General features: G+C 36.8%; 3 protein-coding genes across 3 annotated transcripts; all 3 read right to left on the bottom strand.

Annotated features, from left to right (window-relative positions):
- Positions 1–697: 697 nt before the first annotated feature.
- Positions 698–5055, bottom strand: LOC110640725 (transcription factor MYB120-like). Its single transcript, XM_021792164.2, has 3 exons — positions 3775–5055; positions 2326–3412; positions 698–1137 (listed from the first exon to the last, which is right to left on the bottom strand). Exons 1-3 carry the CDS (start codon positions 4183–4185, stop codon positions 878–880), a joined length of 1758 nt encoding a protein of 585 aa, XP_021647856.2. The 5' UTR covers positions 4186–5055; the 3' UTR covers positions 698–877.
- A 5568-nt stretch (positions 5056–10623) lies between these two features.
- LOC131179387 (uncharacterized) lies at positions 10624–11315 on the bottom strand. Its single transcript, XM_058146217.1, has 2 exons — positions 11024–11315; positions 10624–10970 (listed from the first exon to the last, which is right to left on the bottom strand). The coding sequence occupies exons 1-2, from the start codon at positions 11313–11315 to the stop codon at positions 10624–10626; spliced, it is 639 nt and encodes a 212-aa protein (XP_058002200.1).
- Positions 11316–14747: 3432 nt separating this feature from the next.
- Positions 14748–21091, bottom strand: LOC110640726 (uncharacterized). The gene is made up of 9 exons (XM_021792165.2): positions 20437–21091; positions 19844–19889; positions 19630–19708; positions 19477–19522; positions 19257–19355; positions 17875–17943; positions 17449–17782; positions 16823–16968; positions 14748–16748 (listed from the first exon to the last, which is right to left on the bottom strand). The coding sequence occupies exons 1-9, from the start codon at positions 20926–20928 to the stop codon at positions 15357–15359; spliced, it is 2703 nt and encodes a 900-aa protein (XP_021647857.2). The 5' UTR covers positions 20929–21091; the 3' UTR covers positions 14748–15356.
- Between the last annotated feature and the right edge of the window lie 408 nt (positions 21092–21499).

Genomic DNA, 21499 nt, shown 5'->3' with positions numbered 1-21499 from the left:
TATAGATTAAATCATGTTTTTGGGTAGTTAATATATTCAAAGGAGAAAAATTATTATTATAAAAGTAAACGGCTTTAGGCTTAGAAATTAGAGTGATTATATAAGTTGTGATTTTTAAATTATAAGGATCGGATGAAATTTATATTTTAATTTTTTTTTTAATAATTGAAATTGAGAGGTAAAGTATTTATTTAACTGCAGGTTTTGTTTGTAATTTTTTTAATTATTTTATAATAATTTAAGAGTTATAAAAGGACATTTTGCCCTGGAATTAAAATTAAAGCTTGGGACTCAAAAAGGTTGATCTGAGTCGAGCACAAACTTAACATTGCACTGGCTCAACTCTCGATTACATCCCAAAGCAAACTAAGGTTCATAAATCTAATTGAATACCTCTTCTACAGATTTCTCCATTTTAAAGTTTGGTTGCTTCCACTTTGCTAGAGTAGATTTCACAGAACATACTATTTTTAACCTTTTATATAGCCTCACAATTTAGCAAATGCAATTAGATCCACTGCGAAAATTCAGCAGCAACACTGACCACAACATTGCTGCTAATATACTAAGTTTCCCAGCAATAAACACGAGCGAAACAGAAGATTTGGTTCAACAATAAAAGATAAACGAACAACTTAAGTGTAGCTATTGTTATGTACCGTTATAGTTGGATGTATCAAGTTTGAAAACTTAATAGAAAGAGAAATAGCAGATATTTGAAAGCATCATTGCTAGAGCAAACCCCATTTAATTCTGATACAAATAATAATAATAATAATAACAATTATTATAAAAATAAATCAAATGAAAATACACCATTAACTCAAAAGCCTTTTGTGTTTTCCTCTCTCAAGGTAGCATGCATCTGAACTCACTCTCAGCAAATCCCCGGTAAGTTATCCCAAGAGCAAGAGCCAAGAGTCCTGCCGTTGTCTGCTAGGGGAAACAGTGAAGCAATCTGCTGCATCTCAAACCCAATATTATCATCTGTTATGACTGAAGATGGCCCATTGGATATATCCGCACTATCACTATACAACTCAGGCTGCATTGGAGAAGGGAGGGCGTTCAAAACCTTGGAAAAGTCTTCATGTATGGCATTGAGTTGGCCTGCAACATCAACCCTCGGCTCCAATCCTGTAGGCATCAAGGGTCAGAAAAGCACTGCTGTAAATTATCCTATCTAATCAAATAAGGTAAATGATCATCAGCTTCAAAGGTAAGTTACAGGAGGGATTAGTGGCAAGAATGGCAAGAAACAAAATAAAAACATTATGCCACTGTATAATCTTTGTTTAGAATAAGATTCAACTTTCAATTGAAAATTGAGATCTTTGTATAACAACTAAAAGTTGCATGGTATTGCCTTGGTTTCAACTTCAAGACATCTTTCTGTCTCGTGTTGTCATACACTTAATCTGAGAGCAATAAGCCCTGGTCTGCATTCAAAAGTAATACATTAATAGATCAGAAAAGAAAAGACCATGTCAGATTAGAGACCATCTCGTCCATCTAGAACTGCATTCTTATGGATAAATCTCAAATAACACTAACATTTACCAGGTTACAGAACTCATGCGTGGATAGACTAAGACTATGAAGCTTGTATAAAATTTGATTAGGCGCTCCAAGTATTTTCATCAAAGAATTGGTCACAAACAACTTCCAGTTGATATAGAAATTTTTATGACCAGCATAGTGAAATTAATATTGTTGATTATGCATGAGAATAGAACAATTCCAAAGAATAAAAGGCATCAATTGCACAAGAACCTAATATAGAACTTTGTTCCTAGCCTTATATCTATCCATCCATCCAAACATTTGCTTGTTCATCAATCCTTTTGGTTTAGGCCAATATTTGGAAATATTAAGGAGATGAGAAAAGCTGGAGTAGGATACAGCAATGACAGATAAATTTGGGGATAAAGGAAGCTATATCTGAAAGGCAATACTTTCCTTTCCATTCCATTTCAGGTGTATTTGACACGCACAGAAGCAATGCTTTAGTCAATTATTGAACAAAAACCATTCATATCTAACCCAAGAAATCAAAACAAATTTTGTGCATCTGATTCATTTGCCAGAATTCACAGTAGTTTATGCCATCATTTCAAGTGCACAACACAAACATTTAACTCAGAGCATTAAATTGAAAGAGAACTAATAACAATCTGAAGGAAACATTAAGACCAAAGAAACAGCAAGCAACAAGTGCGGAACTTTCAATCACTCGTAGCAATAATAATATATACTAAAAAAAAAAAAATATTAAACCACAAAACAAAAATACACACAGATACACATGCATGGCAAACAACAGACCTGAAGACAAAGCATGAGAACTGGATTGATCCCAATGTAAGCCAAATCCATCAGAGTCGAGCAGATTAGGCTTCTGTTCCTGCAAAACCAAACTACTATGCTCTGTGGCAGTCTGTTCAAATTCTGCCAATGCCTTAGCCTCTTGCAAAAGATCCTCCAACGCCAATCCCAGGTTGCCATTAACCTTGTCTTTAATAAGATTACCGATTTTCTTCTTAGTCGCTCTTCTGCCAAACTTACCAACAGTGGTAGCAATACCAATCCCCAAATTCCTATTCTGGTTTGTTGCTGATAAAAATTGGTTTGAAGGGAGCTCCGGCTGTGTCACAGCAGCCAAAAGCGAACACATTTCCTGATTCTCTCTCTGCAGTTCATCATGGAACTCGCTGCTAGTAAAGCAGGAAGGTATCTGGTGACCCAGAGGACCTGTATTGGATGGTGAAGCATGGGGCAACGGTGACAAGGGCAGCGAGAAGTGAGAATTAGGACTAATACTGGATGCAGAGGAAGGGTTGTTGGTGGTGGTGAGGGTGGCCATGTTAGGGGAGGAGGATAAGCGTTTGAAGCGTATAGGTGTCTGAAGGATTGGAGGGGTTCTGGGTATAGAGAAGTCAAAAAGTGGCAGAGTAGGAAAATTCGTCGGTACATTAGTGGAGGGAGAGGACAGAGGAGATACAGGGGGTGGGGTAGATGCAGAATTGTGTGTGTGTGCATGGGTTGGGGAGGGAAGTTGGGTTTGGAAAGAAAAAGAAGAGGTTGGGGTGGTGGGTGTAGAGTGGGATCTATGGTGGTGGTGGTGGTGGTGGTGGTGGGGTTGAGAGAAGTCAAAAAGTGGAAGAGTAGGAAAACTAGTAGAAGTGGTGGAAGGTGAGAGAGGGGGAGGGGTAGCAGAAGTTGGAGTGAGCGTGTGAGTGGCGGTGTTTGGTGTTGGGAAAGTGAAAGAGGAGGATCTGTGGTGGTGGAAGTGTGGGCTTGGCTGGTGTTGAGGTTGAATATCAGGAGGATAAAGAGGAAGGCCTTGGCGTTGGTGTCTCTTCACTCTTGTGTTCCAGTAGTTCTTGATTTCGTTGTCTGTTCTTCCAGGGAGCTGCAGATACGGAAACAGGAGAAAGAATTGGAGAAATGGAAATGGTTCTTTGTTTGCAGTAGAATAATAAAAAAGAAAAAGCTGATTTCTTCTTTACAGCAGAGAAAAACAAACAGGACGCAAGTTGTTTTCAAAGCAAAAACACAGGCGAACAATCCAAAATCTAGTTTTGTAAACAAAGAAAAAACAAACAAGAAAACCTGGAAATTGTGCTCCTAAACCAGAAGAAACGTTTAAAAATCATGGAACAAAAGCAAAAAAGAATTGATGAAAGGATAGAGATTACACACAGATTCAAGGGACAAGCTCAGAAATTGTTTTCAAAGCAGAAACAATGTAAATTTGAAGCGATCAATATATACCAGACTAGCCATACGAGCCCATTTGTTGCCAAATTTAGCGTGCAACTCAACGATGAGCCTCTCCTCTTCAGGCGAGAAGGCACCTTTCTTGAGATTGGGCCGCAGGTGGTTGGCCCAACGGAGCCTGCAACTCTTGCCACAGCGAGCCAATCCAGAATGTCTCTGCACTGCATTCCAATTTCCTTCGCCATGTTTCCTCACGTACTCCACAAGTATCGCGTCCTCCTCCGCCGTCCACGGTCCCTTCTTCAAATGGGTCTCACCATTGCCATCACCACCGCCTCCTTTAGCACTTCCCCCAGGATGAATATTAGCATGCATATCACCACCACCACCACCCTGATGAGTGGCAGCAGCAGGTACATCACCATCACCACCTTCGCTACCACCATTGTTGGTAGACATCAGCATCCCAAAACTAAAAAAAGAATAAATAAAATAAAAAAAAAGTCAAACAGAAACACAGATTATTTGGTTTATTTATGTATTTAAGTGAGATATAGTCTCTCCCCCCTCCCTTTTCTCTCTCTCTCTCTCTGCCTGCAGACGCCCCTACAATAGAAACAAGGATTCGGGTTGCTGGGGTTTTGTTATGTTCTATGCTTGGTGGGACCCAAGGATAAAAATCAGAAAAATTTATTATTTAAAGAAAAAAAATAAAGTAATTTTGCTAAGGAGGGGGTTGACGATGAACCCGTCTCTTTTTTTCTAGTTCTTTTTCTGAAAGAAGAGACTGGGAGAAAGAAACAAAGTTTTTATTTAGGCTGGAGATGATTGTTCAGAAAAAACAAAGCAAAAGGGACAACTAATAGAACTCCATAGTCTGGTTTCTTGCCCTGAGAATGAGACTTTTCTGAGCTTGAAAAGAAAGACAATGCCATTACTTTGCTGTTTTCTTTCTTGATGGAATCTTTCTTTTCTGGGTTTTCTTGGTTTTTCCTTATGGTTTTCTGCAGGGACACACACAAAGAGATAACAGAAGAGGGGGAAAGGAAGGAAGGGAGGATGAGTGAGAGAGAGAGAGAGAGAGGCTTAGTTTGGCTTCTGGGAGATGATGTTGCTGATGGGGTTTGGTTCGTATGGGAAAGTGATGACCCACAAAGGGGGTTAGGGGTTAGAGAGAAGAAAGCCTTTTAGAGGGAGGAAAAATGGGAGGACAATGACACAGCTCTTCTTCTCTCCTCCTCCTGCTTCTCCTCCGGGTACTTCTCAACACTTCAATGGTGGAGCCTATTAGGCGGTTTGCTTCTGTTTTTAATATTTCTTTTTAACAACCTCTTTCTTGTTGTGTTTTCCCCCTTTGGATCATCATTCTCTCAAAAAAAAAAAAAAAAAAATTGCCTGCATGCTTTATTGTTACAGCCTTTGATCTAAACTTTGACCATCGTGAAAATAGGGAAATAGCCAGGTTGGTTCTTCAAGATATATATATATATATATATATATATATATATTGTCTGTCTGGGACTTTGTCTTATCTTGCCAAAGTGGATGTCTATGTACTTGTGTCAAAGAGAGTGCTAAAAGATTGCAACGCCTTGCCATAATGTCACCAGGATAACAATAATGTAAGAAATAAAGGGTACCTCTTTTTGGAATTAAGGACACAAAGTTAAAATAATAATAACAATAATAATTTTTAAATTTTCAAAAATTTAAATTATATGCAAAAGATTAATTGATGCCGTTGCAAGTTAATATATCGAAAACACTAAATTTTAGTGATCCCTCATGTATAAATTCTCATTCTCTTCATGTTAATAAGGGTGAGGTTTATAATTTTATATAAAAAAGCAAATATTTTAGGAGAATATAATAATTCCTTGTGGCTGTGGTCGGAGGAGATGCGCATAGATTTTGTTGATTCTAAGTGTGTTGCCTCTAGTTCAATTTCTTGGTTCTTTATTGTATTTAAATTGAAGTTTTGACTTCTCCTGATAGAGAATTCCGATTTTAATTTGTGAATTTTGCTGATTTAGCTCTTTATTTATTGATTTGTTATGACTTTGTGGATTTATTGGATGAATTTGTTAGTTGGGTTTATGAATGGAGTGGTAAAGACATAAGAGAGAAAAAAAAATGGAAAGACGTGGATTAATTAGGGTGGTTAAACCCAAGAATTAACTTATAAAATTATTGTATTTTAAATGTGGTTTTAAAAAATTTAAAAAATATATTTATTTATTTTAAATTTTTTATAATTAAAATATGTTAAATTTAATTTTAAATAAAGTTTTAATATACTCTAATTAACATATTTAAGGAGGTATTCTCTTAATTTACAACAATAATAAATATTTTTAAAAAATATATATTTTTATATATTATATGATTTTAAAATTTGATTATAATTAAGAATTCGATTAAAATTGTCATAATTTTTATTTTCATCAATGAACATGTGTTCTCTCTCTAAAAAAAATAATAAATTATAAACAAATTCACATATCAACTAAATTAAAATAAATAGATACTGGTTAAATTTTAACTCTTTTAGGATAGGAATTCACATATTTGTGAAGGAAGAATACCTTTACAGGTTCAATAAATTGAGTTGCATAAGGATTCTATATAAAAGTTTATGGAAAGACTTGTGTAATGATTACATAAGTGATCATTTGACTTGAGATTACTAAATTATATTATACAGGAATTATTATATTTTGATACTAATTACACATCATTTTAATTAAAGATAGTAAATGGGATATATATTAGACATAATATAAATTATATTAAGATATTTAGCTATCAAGAGAGAATTTATCACTCCAGTTAAATTAGAAATAATGTTTTAAGTGTTTGTGTTGATCATTAAATCCTTACCTAAGATGAAATAATATTTGTAAATGTGATTTGAGGCAAATTATTGTATATACTGAGTGTGATATTCTTCTCACTTATAAAAAATGGTCCATAAATTAAAAATAAATAAATCTCATATAAATATAAGTGAAAGTGCATATGCACTTGAAATCTTATTCAATCTAGTCATACTAAAAGACATAGTTAATTGATGGTAATATCATTTTCTTTTCTTTTATAAATAAAGAAGGAATTTATTTAAATCGAAAGAATATAATTTTTTTTGGGTCAAAAATAGAACACATATTTAAATTAGTGATGAAAATTGATCATTATTAAAATCATAGTAATTTTAACAGTCCTTATTCTTATATAACTTATACTCATACACACTCAACAATCGATGTGAAATCTTGAAAGATCAATATGATAATTTTTGCTGAATGTCTCTCCAATAGAGAGTCCTTTCATTTAAATAGAAATCATATTAATTTACATTCTTAAAAATCAACTATAATATCAGCCTAATTATGGAAAGTTATTTACTCCTTAATTACACATATTCATACAGCTAGCTATAATCCTAAGTATAAAAAGCTATTTATATCATATTTACAAAGATATGTACAACTATATGGAAACTAGTAATTCATATGAGCTGGTCACCATACTAACATCCCCCCTCAAATTGATGCTGGGCGATCAAGAAGCATCAATTTGCCAATTAGAAATTGATGACGTTGTTGAGTCATAGATTTCGTAAACACATTAGCAATTTGAAGAGCAGTGGAAACATGGGGAAGAGAAATGACACCTGTATCAACGGCTTCCCGAATAGAATGACAATCTACCTCGATATGTTTGATACACTCATGAAAAACTGGATTTGTGGCAATCTGAATGGCACTAGTGTTGTCAGCATAGAGAGGAGTGGGAGTAGACTGAGGAAATCCAATTTCTGTAAGTAGTCCTCGAAGCCAAACAATCTCTGAGCAAGCAGCTGACATGGCCCGATATTCGGACTCTGTGGAAGATTTTGAAACACGGTCTTGTTTCTTACTCTTCCAAGATATCAAGGAATCTCCAAGAAACATACACCAACCTGTGACAGAGCGACGAGTATCTGGACATCCATCCCAATCAACATCACTAAAAGCAACAAGGCGAATAAGAGAGCCAACAAGAAAGAATAAACCACGGCTAGGAGAGCCTAAGAGATATCTAATGATGCAACGAACAACCACCAAATGTAGATGACGTGGAGCATGTATGAATTGACTGACTTGTTGAACTGCAAAAGAGATATCAGGCCTTGTAATAGTAAGATAATTCAGACTGCTAATTAATTGCCGAAATAAAGTTGGATCAGGAAGAAGATCTCCCTCCTCACGACGATACTTAACATTTAATTCCAGTGGAGTATCAACTAGGGACGAATCTTGAAGGCTTGCCAAAGTAATCAAATCCTTCGTATATTTGTGCTGATGTAAAAATATGCCAGAAGAATTAGAATGAACCTCCAATCCCAAGAAATATGTAAGAGAACCGAGATCCTTAATATGAAAAGAATCCTGAAGATATTGTTGAATGTTTTTTTATCAATGATGAATTGGTTTCGATGATAACTATGTCATCTACATAAACAAGAAGTAGAACAAAACCAGCAGATGTTTTGCAAAGAAACAAAGAGGAGTCATATTTGCTTTGCACAAAAGAGAAATGAAGCAAGGTGGACCGAAACTTTTCAAACCATGCGCGTTGAGCTTGTTTCAAGCCATACAAAGATCTTTTTAACTTACACACATTTGATGTAGATGAGGAAAACAAACCAGGTGGAGGTACCATATAAATGTCCTCTTTAAGATCTCCATGGAGAAAAGCATTTTTTACGTCCATTTGATGAAGAGGCCAATCTTGATAAGCAGCAATGGCAATAACAGTGCGCACTACAGTCATTTTTGCTACGGGAGCAAAAGTCTCCTCGTAGTCCACCCAATACTCTTGCTTGTTACCAGGAGCAACCAATCGAGCTTTATATCTATCTAGAGTGCCATCAGAACGAAGCTTAACCGAGTAAACCCATTTACATCCAATGGGCTTAATAGTTGGAGGACAAGAAACAATTTCCCATGTGTGATTCTCTTGGAGAGCCTGAAGTTCCTCCTGCATGGCTTTCTGCCAACACTCATGCTTGAAAGCTTGTGAGTAGCATGATGGAACAGAAATATCAGACAAAGTAGCAGAAAAACCATACCAATTAGGAGGACGAAATACTTTGGTACATCGGTGAAGGATAGGCTCGGGAAGAGCAAGCTCAGAAGAAATCTTAGTGGTAGGCTCAGAAGCAGGCGCAGGTGGCGGATCAATCTCAGGAAGGAGCAAAGTTGGTTGACATCTTTCATACACAAATCCAGGTTTAAACCAATTAGGAAGAGATGGTAAATCCTCAAAAGTAGGAAGAATAGTAATAACAGAAGAGGGCTCAACATAAGTAGAAAAAAAATATTGATTCTTAAAGAAAATAACATTTATAGAAACACGAAATTTGTTAGAACTTGGATCATAGCAAACAAAACCCTTTTGAGAAGAACTATAACCCATAAAGGCACATTTAGCAGATTGAGCATAAAGTTTATAACATTCATGAGAAGGTAAATGTACAAAACAAGCACAACCAAATGTATGTAAATCATGATAGCTAGGATATTGATGATAAAGACGATAATATGGAGAGTCAAGATTTAACACTAGAGATGGCAGTCTATTAATTAAGTAAACTGCAGTAGACAAGGCTTCCACCCAAAATTTGGATGGAATAGAAGACTCAATCAATAAAGTTCGAGTGACATCCAAAAGATGACGGTTTTTGCGTTCAGCAACCCCATTTTGTTTCGGTGTATATGGGCATGACCGTTGTGAGACAATGCCTTTCTCACACAAAAAATCATGAAATGCATGAGACATATATTCCCCACTAGAATCAGATCACAATACTTTAATACAAGTAGAAAATTGAGTCTCAATATAAGCCAAGAAGGTCTTGAAAACAAAAAATACATCAGATTTGGAATGTAGGAAATATACCCATGTATATCGACTGTAATCATTAATGAATGTCTCAAAGTACTTGTAGTGAGCATGAGAAATAATTGGGGTGATGCCCCAAACATCACTATGAATTATATCAAAACATTTTACAGCACGACTACCACTAGAAGGAAAAGGAAGAGTTTTACTTTTGCCTAGTTTACATGTGGAACAATCAAAAGAAACATTAGAGAAATGGTCTTTATTCCCCAATAAACTAGAATTTGATAAATGAGACAAAATAATAGAATTTGGATGACCAAAACGTTTATGCCATACTTCACTCTTACTAGCAATAGTGGTACAAGCAAAAGAAGTGACATTAGGAGTGGAAAAAAATAAGGGAAACAATCTTCCAACTTTAGGCCCCTTCGCGATTACTGTCCCCGACACCTGATCCTGCATGAGACAACCATTACGAGAAAAATGTACATCACAATTGTTATCCACCAATTGACCAACTGAAATTAGCTTAGTATAGAGCTTTGGAGATACAAAAATGTTTTTGAAAGATGGAGTAAGATCCCCAACCTTAGTAATAGGTATATTACTTCCATTAGCAATCTGAATTTCTGTTGAACCATGATACTTACGAACATTTTTAAGTATACTAGATGAGTTGGTCATATGGTTTGAAGCAGCAGAATTAACAAGCCAAAATTGAGAAGATGCAATATCATTACCTTGTAGCCCTAAGGCAGAAAAGGCTGAAACAATCATTTGCTGTACCATTTCAGGAGTAAGAACAACAGGTTTGGCAGCTGTAGAAGAAGTTGTAGATATTGCTGGAGTAGTAAAGTGATTAGAACTATTCATTGCAGCTAAGGAAGCATTGGCTCTACGGTTTTGAGGACGTGTAGGACACTCCTTTATGATGTGTCCGAGCTGTTAACAGTAGTTGCAGAACTTCTTTCCACAATTGGCAGTAATATTTCCATATTCTTTACAGCTATAACACTATATGTTGTTCATATCCCTACCCTTCCCTTTTCCTTGAGCAGCAAATGCAACCGTGACAGTATTCTCTTGCTTGAAAGTGCTTTGTGTGAGAAGACGCTGCTCTTCACGAAGTAATTCCCCAAAACAAACATCTAAGGAGGGTGAAGGATCACAACTCATTAAAATTGAGCGAATCGTCTCAAAGTCAGATCTCAATTTCATTAGAAATTGATCTCTCTTGCTTTGCTTATGAATTTCCTGAATTACAGAAAGAGATTCTGCAGGTATCTTAGCATAAACAATGTCAGTAAATTCTGCCCATAAGTTCTGAAAACCAGAAAATATTCCTGGATGGAGAGATTTCCCTGAGAATAATTAGCAATGTCATTCTCCAATTGAAAACGTCTTGCAGTATTGCCTTGATTGTAAACCTTTTTTAAGTAATCCCACATGGCTTTTGCAGTCTTATATGGCCTTAGATTAGGAACAATAAGAGGGTCAACAGACCCTAAAATCCAGGTCATTAACCAAGCATCTTTAACGTTCCATTGAAGCAACTCATTCGAATCTGTAGGAGCTGGATCACTACCATCAACATGACCCCATAATTCTTTCCCTGTGACAAGTAATTGAAACTGAAATTCCGAGGCAGAATAATTTTTTCCAGTGAATCGAACATTGAAAGTCTCAAAATGGTTTGAAGTTGTCATCTTGAACAGCCCAAAGAAAACTAGAAAAGAAAATCAGAAATTTCTGTGACCAAAAGCACGAATATAACCAGAAAACCAAGACCCAAGAGCCTGAGATATTAGGACTGATCACCAAATAAAATCAAGAGAAAAAAAAAAACCAAAGAACTCAAAGAAGACAAGGAAACACAGATTTAGAGAGAAGGCTCTGATACCATGACAATTTTTGCTGAATGTCTCTCTAATAGAGAGTCCTTTTATTTAAATAGAAATCATCTTGATTTACATTCTTAAAAATTAGCTATAATATCAGCCTAATTGTCACGACCCAACCTATGGGCCGGACCGGCACTAGGACCTGGGCCAGCCTAAAGCCCCCGAGGCCCGTAGTAAGCCTAACTGTTCATTAACCCAACTCTAAGGCCCATTTGGGCCCAGTATCAAGAAAACAAACGGACAGAGTCCGGCCATAAAATGGACTTTCCAACGGGGAGTTTTCGACTCACCCGACCTGTAAACACAATAAATACTCAATTGGGGAGCTCAGCTCACCCTCCACATACTCATATCCTCATAATAATAAATGGGAGCTCAGCTCCCTCATCCAATCCATCAAACATGCATATCATTATACGTTTACAGGTCCAACATGATAATAATATTACAGACCATAATCAATAAATACTTCTAACACATGCGGAAATTCTAGGAGTAAATAAAATTACACAAATATTGATAAACAACCTGCGAAGTAGAAAAGCAGGTTAACCCAGAATAAAATATCCTCCTGTGGCCTGTAAAAATTTTTGAACAGGAGTGAGCGTTCGACTCAGAGAGTAAAATATCAATTTTAACCATAATCTCTATAACTATCTAGAACTAATGCACCCTGTAGAGTGAAATGCAACATCAACATCATTTTCACATCATAACATCAAAAAGGTAATTTGGAGCACTCACGCACCCTGTAGCATCAATCATAACATATGGGAGCTGATCCCCTATACAGCTCTCTTAAATCCAACCTGGTGCCAGCGAAGAACTCAGCTCGGACTTCCACTTAATAACCAAATCGAGGGTCCCAGCGAAGAACTCAAGCCGTGACTACCCCTCGAAGGATCGGGTCCCAGCGAAGAACTCAAGCCGTGACTACCCGTCCTATCCATAGTCCACACCACATCACACGCACGCCAACGCACGCACACTGCTCCAAATTACCACAACAACATCATGGCACTTTAACAGTTATCAATGCATCATAAATCGTGCCTAGAGTTTAACTACATAAATATATGCATATAAGTGATGCATGGGCATGCTGAACATATAATAATATCGAAATTACAATTAAAATTAATATTTTACTCACAAACTTGACGGCAATCACTGTGGGCGGGCGGAGGAAGAAGGTCATTCCGCTCACCGACAATTATATTACAATTATTTAATACAAATGACTCAATACAAATCAAGAAAAGACCCAATACGTCCTAAGTCGTGCCGAAAATCCGGCAGAGTCTCCCTTATACCTAGGACCTACCCAACCTGCAAAAGGGCTCAAAACACACTTCTATATCCACAATCCATATATCCACAACTCAATTACATCACACAGCCCCTCCTGGGCCCATCAAATCAATCATTCATCACAATATGTAAAATTTCAATTTAGTCCTTATAATTGATCATTTTTGCAAAATCGCTCAAATAAGCTCTAAAATTTATAAAACTCGCTTGGTCCTTAGAAATATTACTAAGCTATTGCAAAAAGAATCGTAATTTTCTAAGCTACCACGAATATTTTATGGATTTTTAATCCTATTTAAGCACTAAAAAATTACGAAAAAGCAAGGTTCGGGTTTACCTTTGCCGATTCCGACTTCGGGAACGCGCTCGGGATGCCTGACAATGGTGGGGTAGCCAAAACCTCGATCCAATTCGGAGACTTTTCCAGAGTGCATCGCCGGAAATTCACAGATCCGGACAACTGTCGAATTTTCGCGAATTGAGGATACCTACACGAAGCCCAATAATAATATATAAAAAATCAGGAGTGTTACACTAATTATGAAAACTTATTTACTCCTTAATTACACAGATTCATACAACTAACTATAATCCTAAGTATAGAAAGCTATTTATACCATATTTACAAAGATATGTACAACTATATGAAAACTAGTAATTCATATGAGCTGATCACCGTACTAACACAATATCATTTGTGAACTATTCATGAATTCATTTGGAAAAGGTTTTGAAATTGTGTATTTATTTATAATATGGATGAATGATGAGGTACGGACACACTTTTCTCAAGTTTTAATTTTTAAAAGCTCATTTAATTAATAAAAATTTATGAAAGTGAGTTTCTTGATTAATGGATGCAATTAATTAATATGATATTAGGAATATTATTGTAATAATAATAAATGAGTAAAATGTGAAAGAACAGAAAAATAGAAAGCTAGCTTCTAGTTCTAGGCCTTTTGTTTTCAAACGTAGACTACCCAAAGACGTTACACACTAGGGGCGATGAGTCATGCATGGAGAGAAGATAGTTGAAATGAAGAATAAATAAATAGAGCAAAAGATTGGCAATATAGAAAATGAGAAGAAAAATATGAAAAAAGAGAAGAATTTTAGAGGTAAATGATAATTAAAATGAATGTAAATATGTTAATTTTTTTACAAATATTAATTTAAAATTATTAAATTTATTTTTATATAAATTCAAATTTATAATAGTCATACTCAACCCTATGTTATATATTTTTTCATAAAGTTTTAAAAAAAATATTATAACAATAATAATAATAATGATAATAATTAATTAATTAATTAAATTATTAGTCGTTGCCCACTAACCTTGACCTTATGCTTCGGTTGTGTTATTAATTCAATTAAATTAAATTAATGATAATAAAAAATTAATTAAATTAAAATTTTCTATTTAATTACTAAGCTTTTATAAGAATTAATGAAAAAGAGCAATGCATGATGAATTTTATTATCATTTCTCGTAGCTAAGAAATGAGATACAACAATTAAACTGAATTACTCATTCATTTGATTGGCAGTTCGCTCCATTTATTAAAAAAATATATTTTTCATATTTTTTAATATTTAAATACTAAATAATTAATTAATTAATATTATTTTAATATTTCGTTATCTCATCCTTCACTGATGCATTTCTATCATTAGTCCACATTTATCAATTCTCATCAAGTTTAAATCTAGAAATAACTCCAGCAATTTAACTAATAATTCGCTGATAAAGTGTTTAAAATCGGAGATTCAAATCTTTATAGATATCTTTTCTTTTAAATATTTTTAACTATGGAAGCTCGAAATATTCATTATCGATCACAACGACAGAAATAATAAAGGAAGATAGAGAGAAACCAACAAAACATTATTCCTTCTGAGATGAGAGTGAATTAGCTGCTATAAAAAGAAGGGAAATTATAAATGCATTCATATTGAAGGAATCAAGGATGACTAGAATCTAAGCAACTACTTCTCAATTCTCATCCGCCAGAATCTAATGTACAAGGGAATAGCTGCAACTGAAACTTAACGAATGATTCATTTGATTTATGATCCATAGCTGATATTCCTAGGGATCAAGAATCCTTGTACTTCCAACTCTTTCCATGCTATATAAACTAATCACTGTTTTAGGCCAGTAAGTAATCTTCAATGGAAGAAGACCAAACATCTACAGCTCTATTAAAAATTTATCTTCCCACGAATCTCCAGTTGTCATTTCACCTTATTGCAACTGCAAAAATCCCTTCTTTGTACAGACAGACAGAACCCAGCCAATCACTAAATCCAGGATTTCCATCTTCCGAATTCAAGACCCGTGTTAAAATCCTCACACCATATCAGGTAGGCCAGACCTCTCTATCACATCAAGAAACTAGCAGCGTTCTGACATTTTATACAGCTGTGTGACAGGTAGAAAAATTTTAAGTTCTCGAGTACGTAACCAATATCACCTCAGCATAAGCAATCTTTGGGATTCACCAAATCCTCTAAAAAGCCCATCCATGCTCAGAGTTGCAATGCCAAGTCCGGCTGCTGCGAGTCAACCATGACACCTGAAGACTGTTTCACTGGAGATCCTGGAGACTGGAAACCAATATTCAAGTCAGGAGGAAGTGTCTCTTGTTTTTGCTTCGGATGAGAATGTGGACTTAACCCTCGCCATGGGGATTGCATCTGAAGCCTAGACAAGTCAGCTGCTACAAATTGGGGGAAGACCATAGGTCTGTTTTGAAACTGTCCAGTTCCTACATGAACAGGTGGCTGCATAAATGCCTGAAATGGAACGTTATTCTTCTCAGCCTGAAATTGCATCGCTGCAGGAAGAGGAAACTGCCCCTGAACTCGAGGAAGTTGGGGATGCATTTGCCGAGTTGGGTTGTATAGTGACTCCGCAGAGATCTGATTTTTGGGAGCGGTGGAATTTTCAATCGGCACTTTAAGACCCCCAGAACCTATGGACATCCATGCACGGGCTGCAACAGCAGCAGCATTGCTAGAATCGTTTCTTATAGGTGGAAGTGATGGTATAACAGGTGATATATTATCAACTGAGGATTGACTTGAAGGTTTCTGCGGTTTTTGAGCCCTTTCAGCTGATATTCTCATCGCTTCAACTGGATCATTAAAAGCATGTTCCTGTCCTGGTGCAAAGAATGTTGGTGCTCTGGCCATTTGATTGGGAACAGCATCAGAAGATCTATTATTCAAGGAACTAACAACTTTTCCATTAGTTAGCCCACCAGAACCAAATCCATTATTATCTGGCGGCTTAGAACGCACTGACTGCACAAGACCCACTGTCCTTGGCATCTCCCTTGGCTTTGGACTTGCCATTTCTGAATTATCAGGAAGATGCTTTTCTGCAACATCAGCATCACCTTGATAGTTTGATGGGGGCAAGTTGAGTTCAACTGGTTTTGAAGCCTTATTCTGAGCCTCAGAAAAAGTCCTGTGTGGAAGGTTTTGCTGCTGATAAGCGGGATTAACAGTGAAAGGGGCACTAGGTTTCGATTCAGCAGCAGAAAACATGGTTGGCCTTCCTTCTGAAACAGGCCCACAAGTTGGACGAAGCAAACATTGTTTTCCTTCTGGTGTCGGTGCTCTAGCATGATTTTCCTTAGAAGGAATTGGGGGCCTTGAAGTTGAATCACTCTTTACTGCATCAGCAGCACCTTGTAACTTTGTAAACAAAGTAGATTGTTTCTGTGCACGTGTTTCAAGCATTAATACTGGTGTTGGCAGTGGCTCATATTCTCCAACCCACCCACGACCGAACTTACACCCTGGGGGTAGTGCTTGCTCAATCCTCCGAGAGGCAACTTCCCATGCTACAGGTCCAAGCATCGCAGAGAAAAAAGCCAAGCTCCTAGCGTAGGAATAATCTGCATGAAGCCCAACCTGATTCAGGAAAATTAAACGGTGAGTAAAGAACAAAGCATTCAAGAGGAGTGAAAAGTTCCTTTGTGACTCACAGCAACCAGCTGTTTGATTTCACCCTCAAATGTTGTAAAAATAGATTCTGATCTGGCCACAGGTTGATTTGATATGTTATAAGTAGCACGGCGGTTTTCATCAAGCATGGATGACTTCCTCCCAAATTTGGATAGGATACCCTTCCCTAAAAGAGTACATCAGTCAAACAATTAAAAGCAATACCACAACCACAGTAAATATACAGTACTTTCACTATTCTTGGGAACGATAATGACAGAAAGACCAAATATTGCATCATCAGCAATTTAGATTTTTAAATAGCAGTATTTTGAGATAATTCAATATGCTTACAAAGGCACTTTACACTGAAAAGCTACTATTAATCACGATTCCCCACCAAAGTGGGATTAAGGAAGTGAGAATTTAAATATTAATTTTACATGAAATTGCTGCTTTCACAATTCCAACTTGGATTCTCGTGATTAATACCACAAAACTTTACCATTGCAGCAAAATACAGCACACTAACATTTTATTTTACATTTACACTTGAATAGAATGGATAGAAACTTTTGAAACCTGATTCTAGGCTTAGTAAAAACCAGCAATAAAATCCTAGAAGCGCTCTTCACGATATACATATATAGAAAAATCACTAAGATACCTGATGATAGTTCTTCTGCTTTCTCCAGAGTATTATCAACCAGGGAAGAGGTACCCTCTATAGGCACATCAATATTACTAGGTCTGTCACAGCCACTAGCTTGGGCAGGAATTAAACCATTCTGGAGATCACCAGTAGTGGCAAGAGTGGCACCTGAGGAAAAATCAGAGCCTACAGGTTCCTGCACAGTCCGGTTCAAAGGTTTCTTCATTTGCTTTTTTGCCGAGAGGTTGGCTTTTGCTTTCTGTTCTGACTTAAGCACCTTCTCAGAGCATTCTAAGTCGATCCTTACCTTCTGGAACTTCTTCCTTGCCAGCTCTTGAATGGATCGTGCCTTTCCAAAATAATCAGATAATAAGATTAGCCAGTAAGGTGGAAGATAAACTACAGAGTTAAGAAGAAATAATAAGACCAAAAGCAGTACACCTGCTTATGATATATGGTCTCTGGTGAATTGTATTGCATTGCATTTGAGCAAATTAAAAACACATCACTCTGCAATCAAAGAAAATCAGCATTACAAAACATCATCAGATAAAGTAAATTGGCTAGTGAAAAAATGTTGCAAGAACTTTAATTTGAGAAATTTAACAAAGAAAACTATCGCTGCAGTGTCAACATTAACGAATGTGAGCATCTTGATAACAGCAAATAAGCAACAAGAGAATGTGCTGCGTTTGGCAACAGTGAAGATTAGTGAAATTGTGGTCTTATCCTCCAGGTCAACAAGGAATATAGTGACAACAAAAATACAGAAATACAGATGAATAAAAATACTATACTTCAATCATCATCAGTATGAAAGAATCTGACTGAAAATGTCGTCTGCCAATTTATGTGGATTTCTCCACCAAAATAACAGTCATGTCATAGAGATTAATGTTCTCAGGCCAAACAAAAATATAAAGAAGTCAAATGCAAAAGTTAGGCATAAAGAAAGTTTTTTGCTTATTAAAAGTTGTCCCAGAAAGATATCCACTAATCAGTAGCTTGTGAATTCCATAACAACCACCCATTGTATAAGACCAAAACAGCCAAACCAGCATTAGAATCACGCTCTCTACATATCCACTAATGCCTTTTTGACTTGGAATCCAATGAAGTATTAACAACCATATTCCATCTCAATTTACATTCTAGTCGTGCTTACCCAATTAACTCTAGTTCAATTCCAGCAAATTCTTAAATCTTCTCATGAGAATTCTTAGAATTCTCATTTCTAAACCACCTACTGAGTTAAACTTGTTTATGTCCTCAACCATAATTATGAAGCATAAGTTTGCACAACTAAATGCTGTTTGAACGTTAGATTAAGAAAAGTAGGGAGTATATAGTAAAGGTGAAAGCCCAGCATCTGATTAGTGCTATCTGAAAGTGTCAGGAAATCCTGGTTTTAACCTGGAGTAAAGAGAATCGTTCACAGGAGAGAAGACAAGGCGTTCCATCATAAAATTGCAACATGAATCATATCCCAAACTGCAATCCAATATCATTTACGTCCAATCTCCATAATTTCCTCCATAAATCAAAGACAACTTCCAGTTGACCTTGCCTAGCTACCGACAAATGAAGGAAAAAAAAGGACTCTCAAAACGCTGACACTTGAATCAAAAGAAGGAATGCTAAAATTGTGGGCAGCTGCAAGGAGAATGGACTCCAATACAACAGAGGCTCAATTGCATAAACAAATGACAGCCGGTACTGGACTTCAGCAACATTCCGCTAAGTGCTTAGGGTGAGATGGCCCATATACCAGGCGACAAACTAACAAGTATAGCAAAAGTAAAGGTGTGATGGTGGTTTCTCACCTCAAATTGTTCAAAGGTCCAATATGACCCATTCGCCAGTTTCTTCCTCACTGTGGCAAAGTCCATTGGATGCTCAATTACATCAAGATAATCAGGAAGCTAAAAAAACAGAAGGGGGGAAGAAGAAGAAGAAGAAGAATTAGAGCTTCAAGATCCCACAAAAACAGTGCCCTCCAAAAACATGCTAAGAATTAACCACTTCATTATCCGTTTCACTCACCTCTTCAAGATCCACCGGTTCTGCATAAACGCCATATGTGTCCTTCCTACCACAATTTAGAGCCGAAACAACAATTAACATCAAAAAGGTCCCCCAGACTAACTACATTAATAATTTAACGCATGACACAGAGGGAGATAACGCGTAACCCACTTTTGAAGCTTGTCTAGAATCAACTCGAGCGACCTCTTATCTGGTATAGGCAACCCATTTGGATGACCAGTCGGTGTTCCTGATCAAAAGAAAACACAAAATTCAGCATACCCAATTCAAATTCCCATGCCATAGAGGTAAATTAAGCAATCCATAAATCAAAATCCAGAGCAATCAAAACAAAGCTAATCAAAATCCATCAATCAACACAAACCTGGTACAGATTCCTGCCCTTTGGCATCAGCTTTTCTTTCCCTTTCCTGTCAAAATCAAAAAGGTTCAAACCTTAAACACGAATAAACATATTCATGAAGCAAGCAAATGTAGGATGGGGGAGAAACATGACGCTGACAGAGACAGAGACATAGACATAGACATATAAATAAAGCAGACAACAAACGTAAAAGAGAGAGTAAAAGATAATAGGTATAGAAAGAGAAAGAGAGAGGTAGGTAGTGAGAGAAAGGTGGGGAGAGTGTGATCAGATTCTGTTGGAGAGAAGGTAGTTTTGACGGTTGACCCAACCGTTATTATCTTAAAATCTCCCGACACAGAGACACACACACATAGAAAGAGAAAACCAAACAGATATATAGATTTAGAGAGAGAAAGGAAGAGAGGAGTGAAGTGATATTGAAGTCTGGACCAATTAGAAATTCCTCAGTGATTTCCGCTGACCTGGACACTGCCCTTCCCTACTCTAAACCTCTCTCTCTTTCCCACGCTTCACATTTTCCCTCATCTTCGAATCCCTCTACTTTATCAGATCCGTACAATTTAAACGTTTGATGATCCATTTTTTAATACCTCCTGATCGTTATCATCTTCATTTCCATGATCATTTTCACTATCGTCCTCTGCTTCACTATCATTTCCAACGTTGATTTTCCTCTCCTTTAATGGCTTCTTTTCGCTCTCGTCTTCCTCCTCCTCCGATGAAGACGCCGCAGCATCACCGCGCGCGTGATCTCCGCATGCGTGATTTGCACGCGCCGCTTTGTTGCGGCTCTGTTCCTGGTTGTTGAGCTTGAGTACTAGCTTGAGCTTCTTCTCTTTCCTCCTCTCTTCTTCTTCTTCCTCTTCTTCTTCTTCTTCTTCTTCTTCTTCAATCTCCTCATACTCCTCGAACTCGTCCAGATAATCATCGTAGTCGACAAAATTGTTATACCTCACATTCCGGCGCCGTAGACTTCGCCGCCGATGAGGTTCAGTAGGCTCTGGGTTCTGCCCCGACGACCGCCGAGCTAGATCTGCCTTGGATGGTCTTCCTTTCTTCTTCCTCTTCACGATCTGTCCCATCTCTAATGTCTCTCTCTAAAAACCTCGCTGTTTCTGCGTCTCTTTCTCCCTCTAGAAACGGAGTCTCTTTTTTTACTCTCTCTCTGTCTAGCTCATTATTTCCTTTGGTGGCTTGGCTTTTTTCGAGGGACGGTTGATTTTGATTTCCGAACCTGACTCCGAAGCTAGTTTTTTAGGCGTGCGAGGCTGAGGTTCGGTGGTTGATTGGGTAATTAAATGGTCGATTTTTGCTGTGTATCACCGGCGTGTGAAAGACGGCGTCTGGCGCTGCCCGAACTCGAGTTTGCATTAAACATGGGAAAAGTCTGAGTTGGGCCGGGTGAAATTGAAATTGAAATTGAAATTGAAATCGAAATCAATCAACTATTCGTTCATCTTAATTTACTGAAATCATTATTAAAAGAGTCGGCTGTAGGATCTATATTGGAGTTGGATATTGCTAATGGTTCATTGAATGTGCTATATTTTAAGCGGTTAATAAAATAATAACTAACCATTATTATTAATATGTAAGAAATTAATAAATGTATATGTAATTTATTTTATTATTAAAAATAGACTTGTAATTATG

The sequence above is a fragment of the Hevea brasiliensis genome, chromosome 4, assembly GCF_030052815.1.
Source record: "Hevea brasiliensis isolate MT/VB/25A 57/8 chromosome 4, ASM3005281v1, whole genome shotgun sequence".
Lineage (NCBI taxonomy): Eukaryota > Viridiplantae > Streptophyta > Magnoliopsida > Malpighiales > Euphorbiaceae > Hevea > Hevea brasiliensis.
The sequence above is the reverse complement of the archived record's forward strand: the minus strand, read 5'-3'. Positions and strand labels throughout refer to the sequence as shown.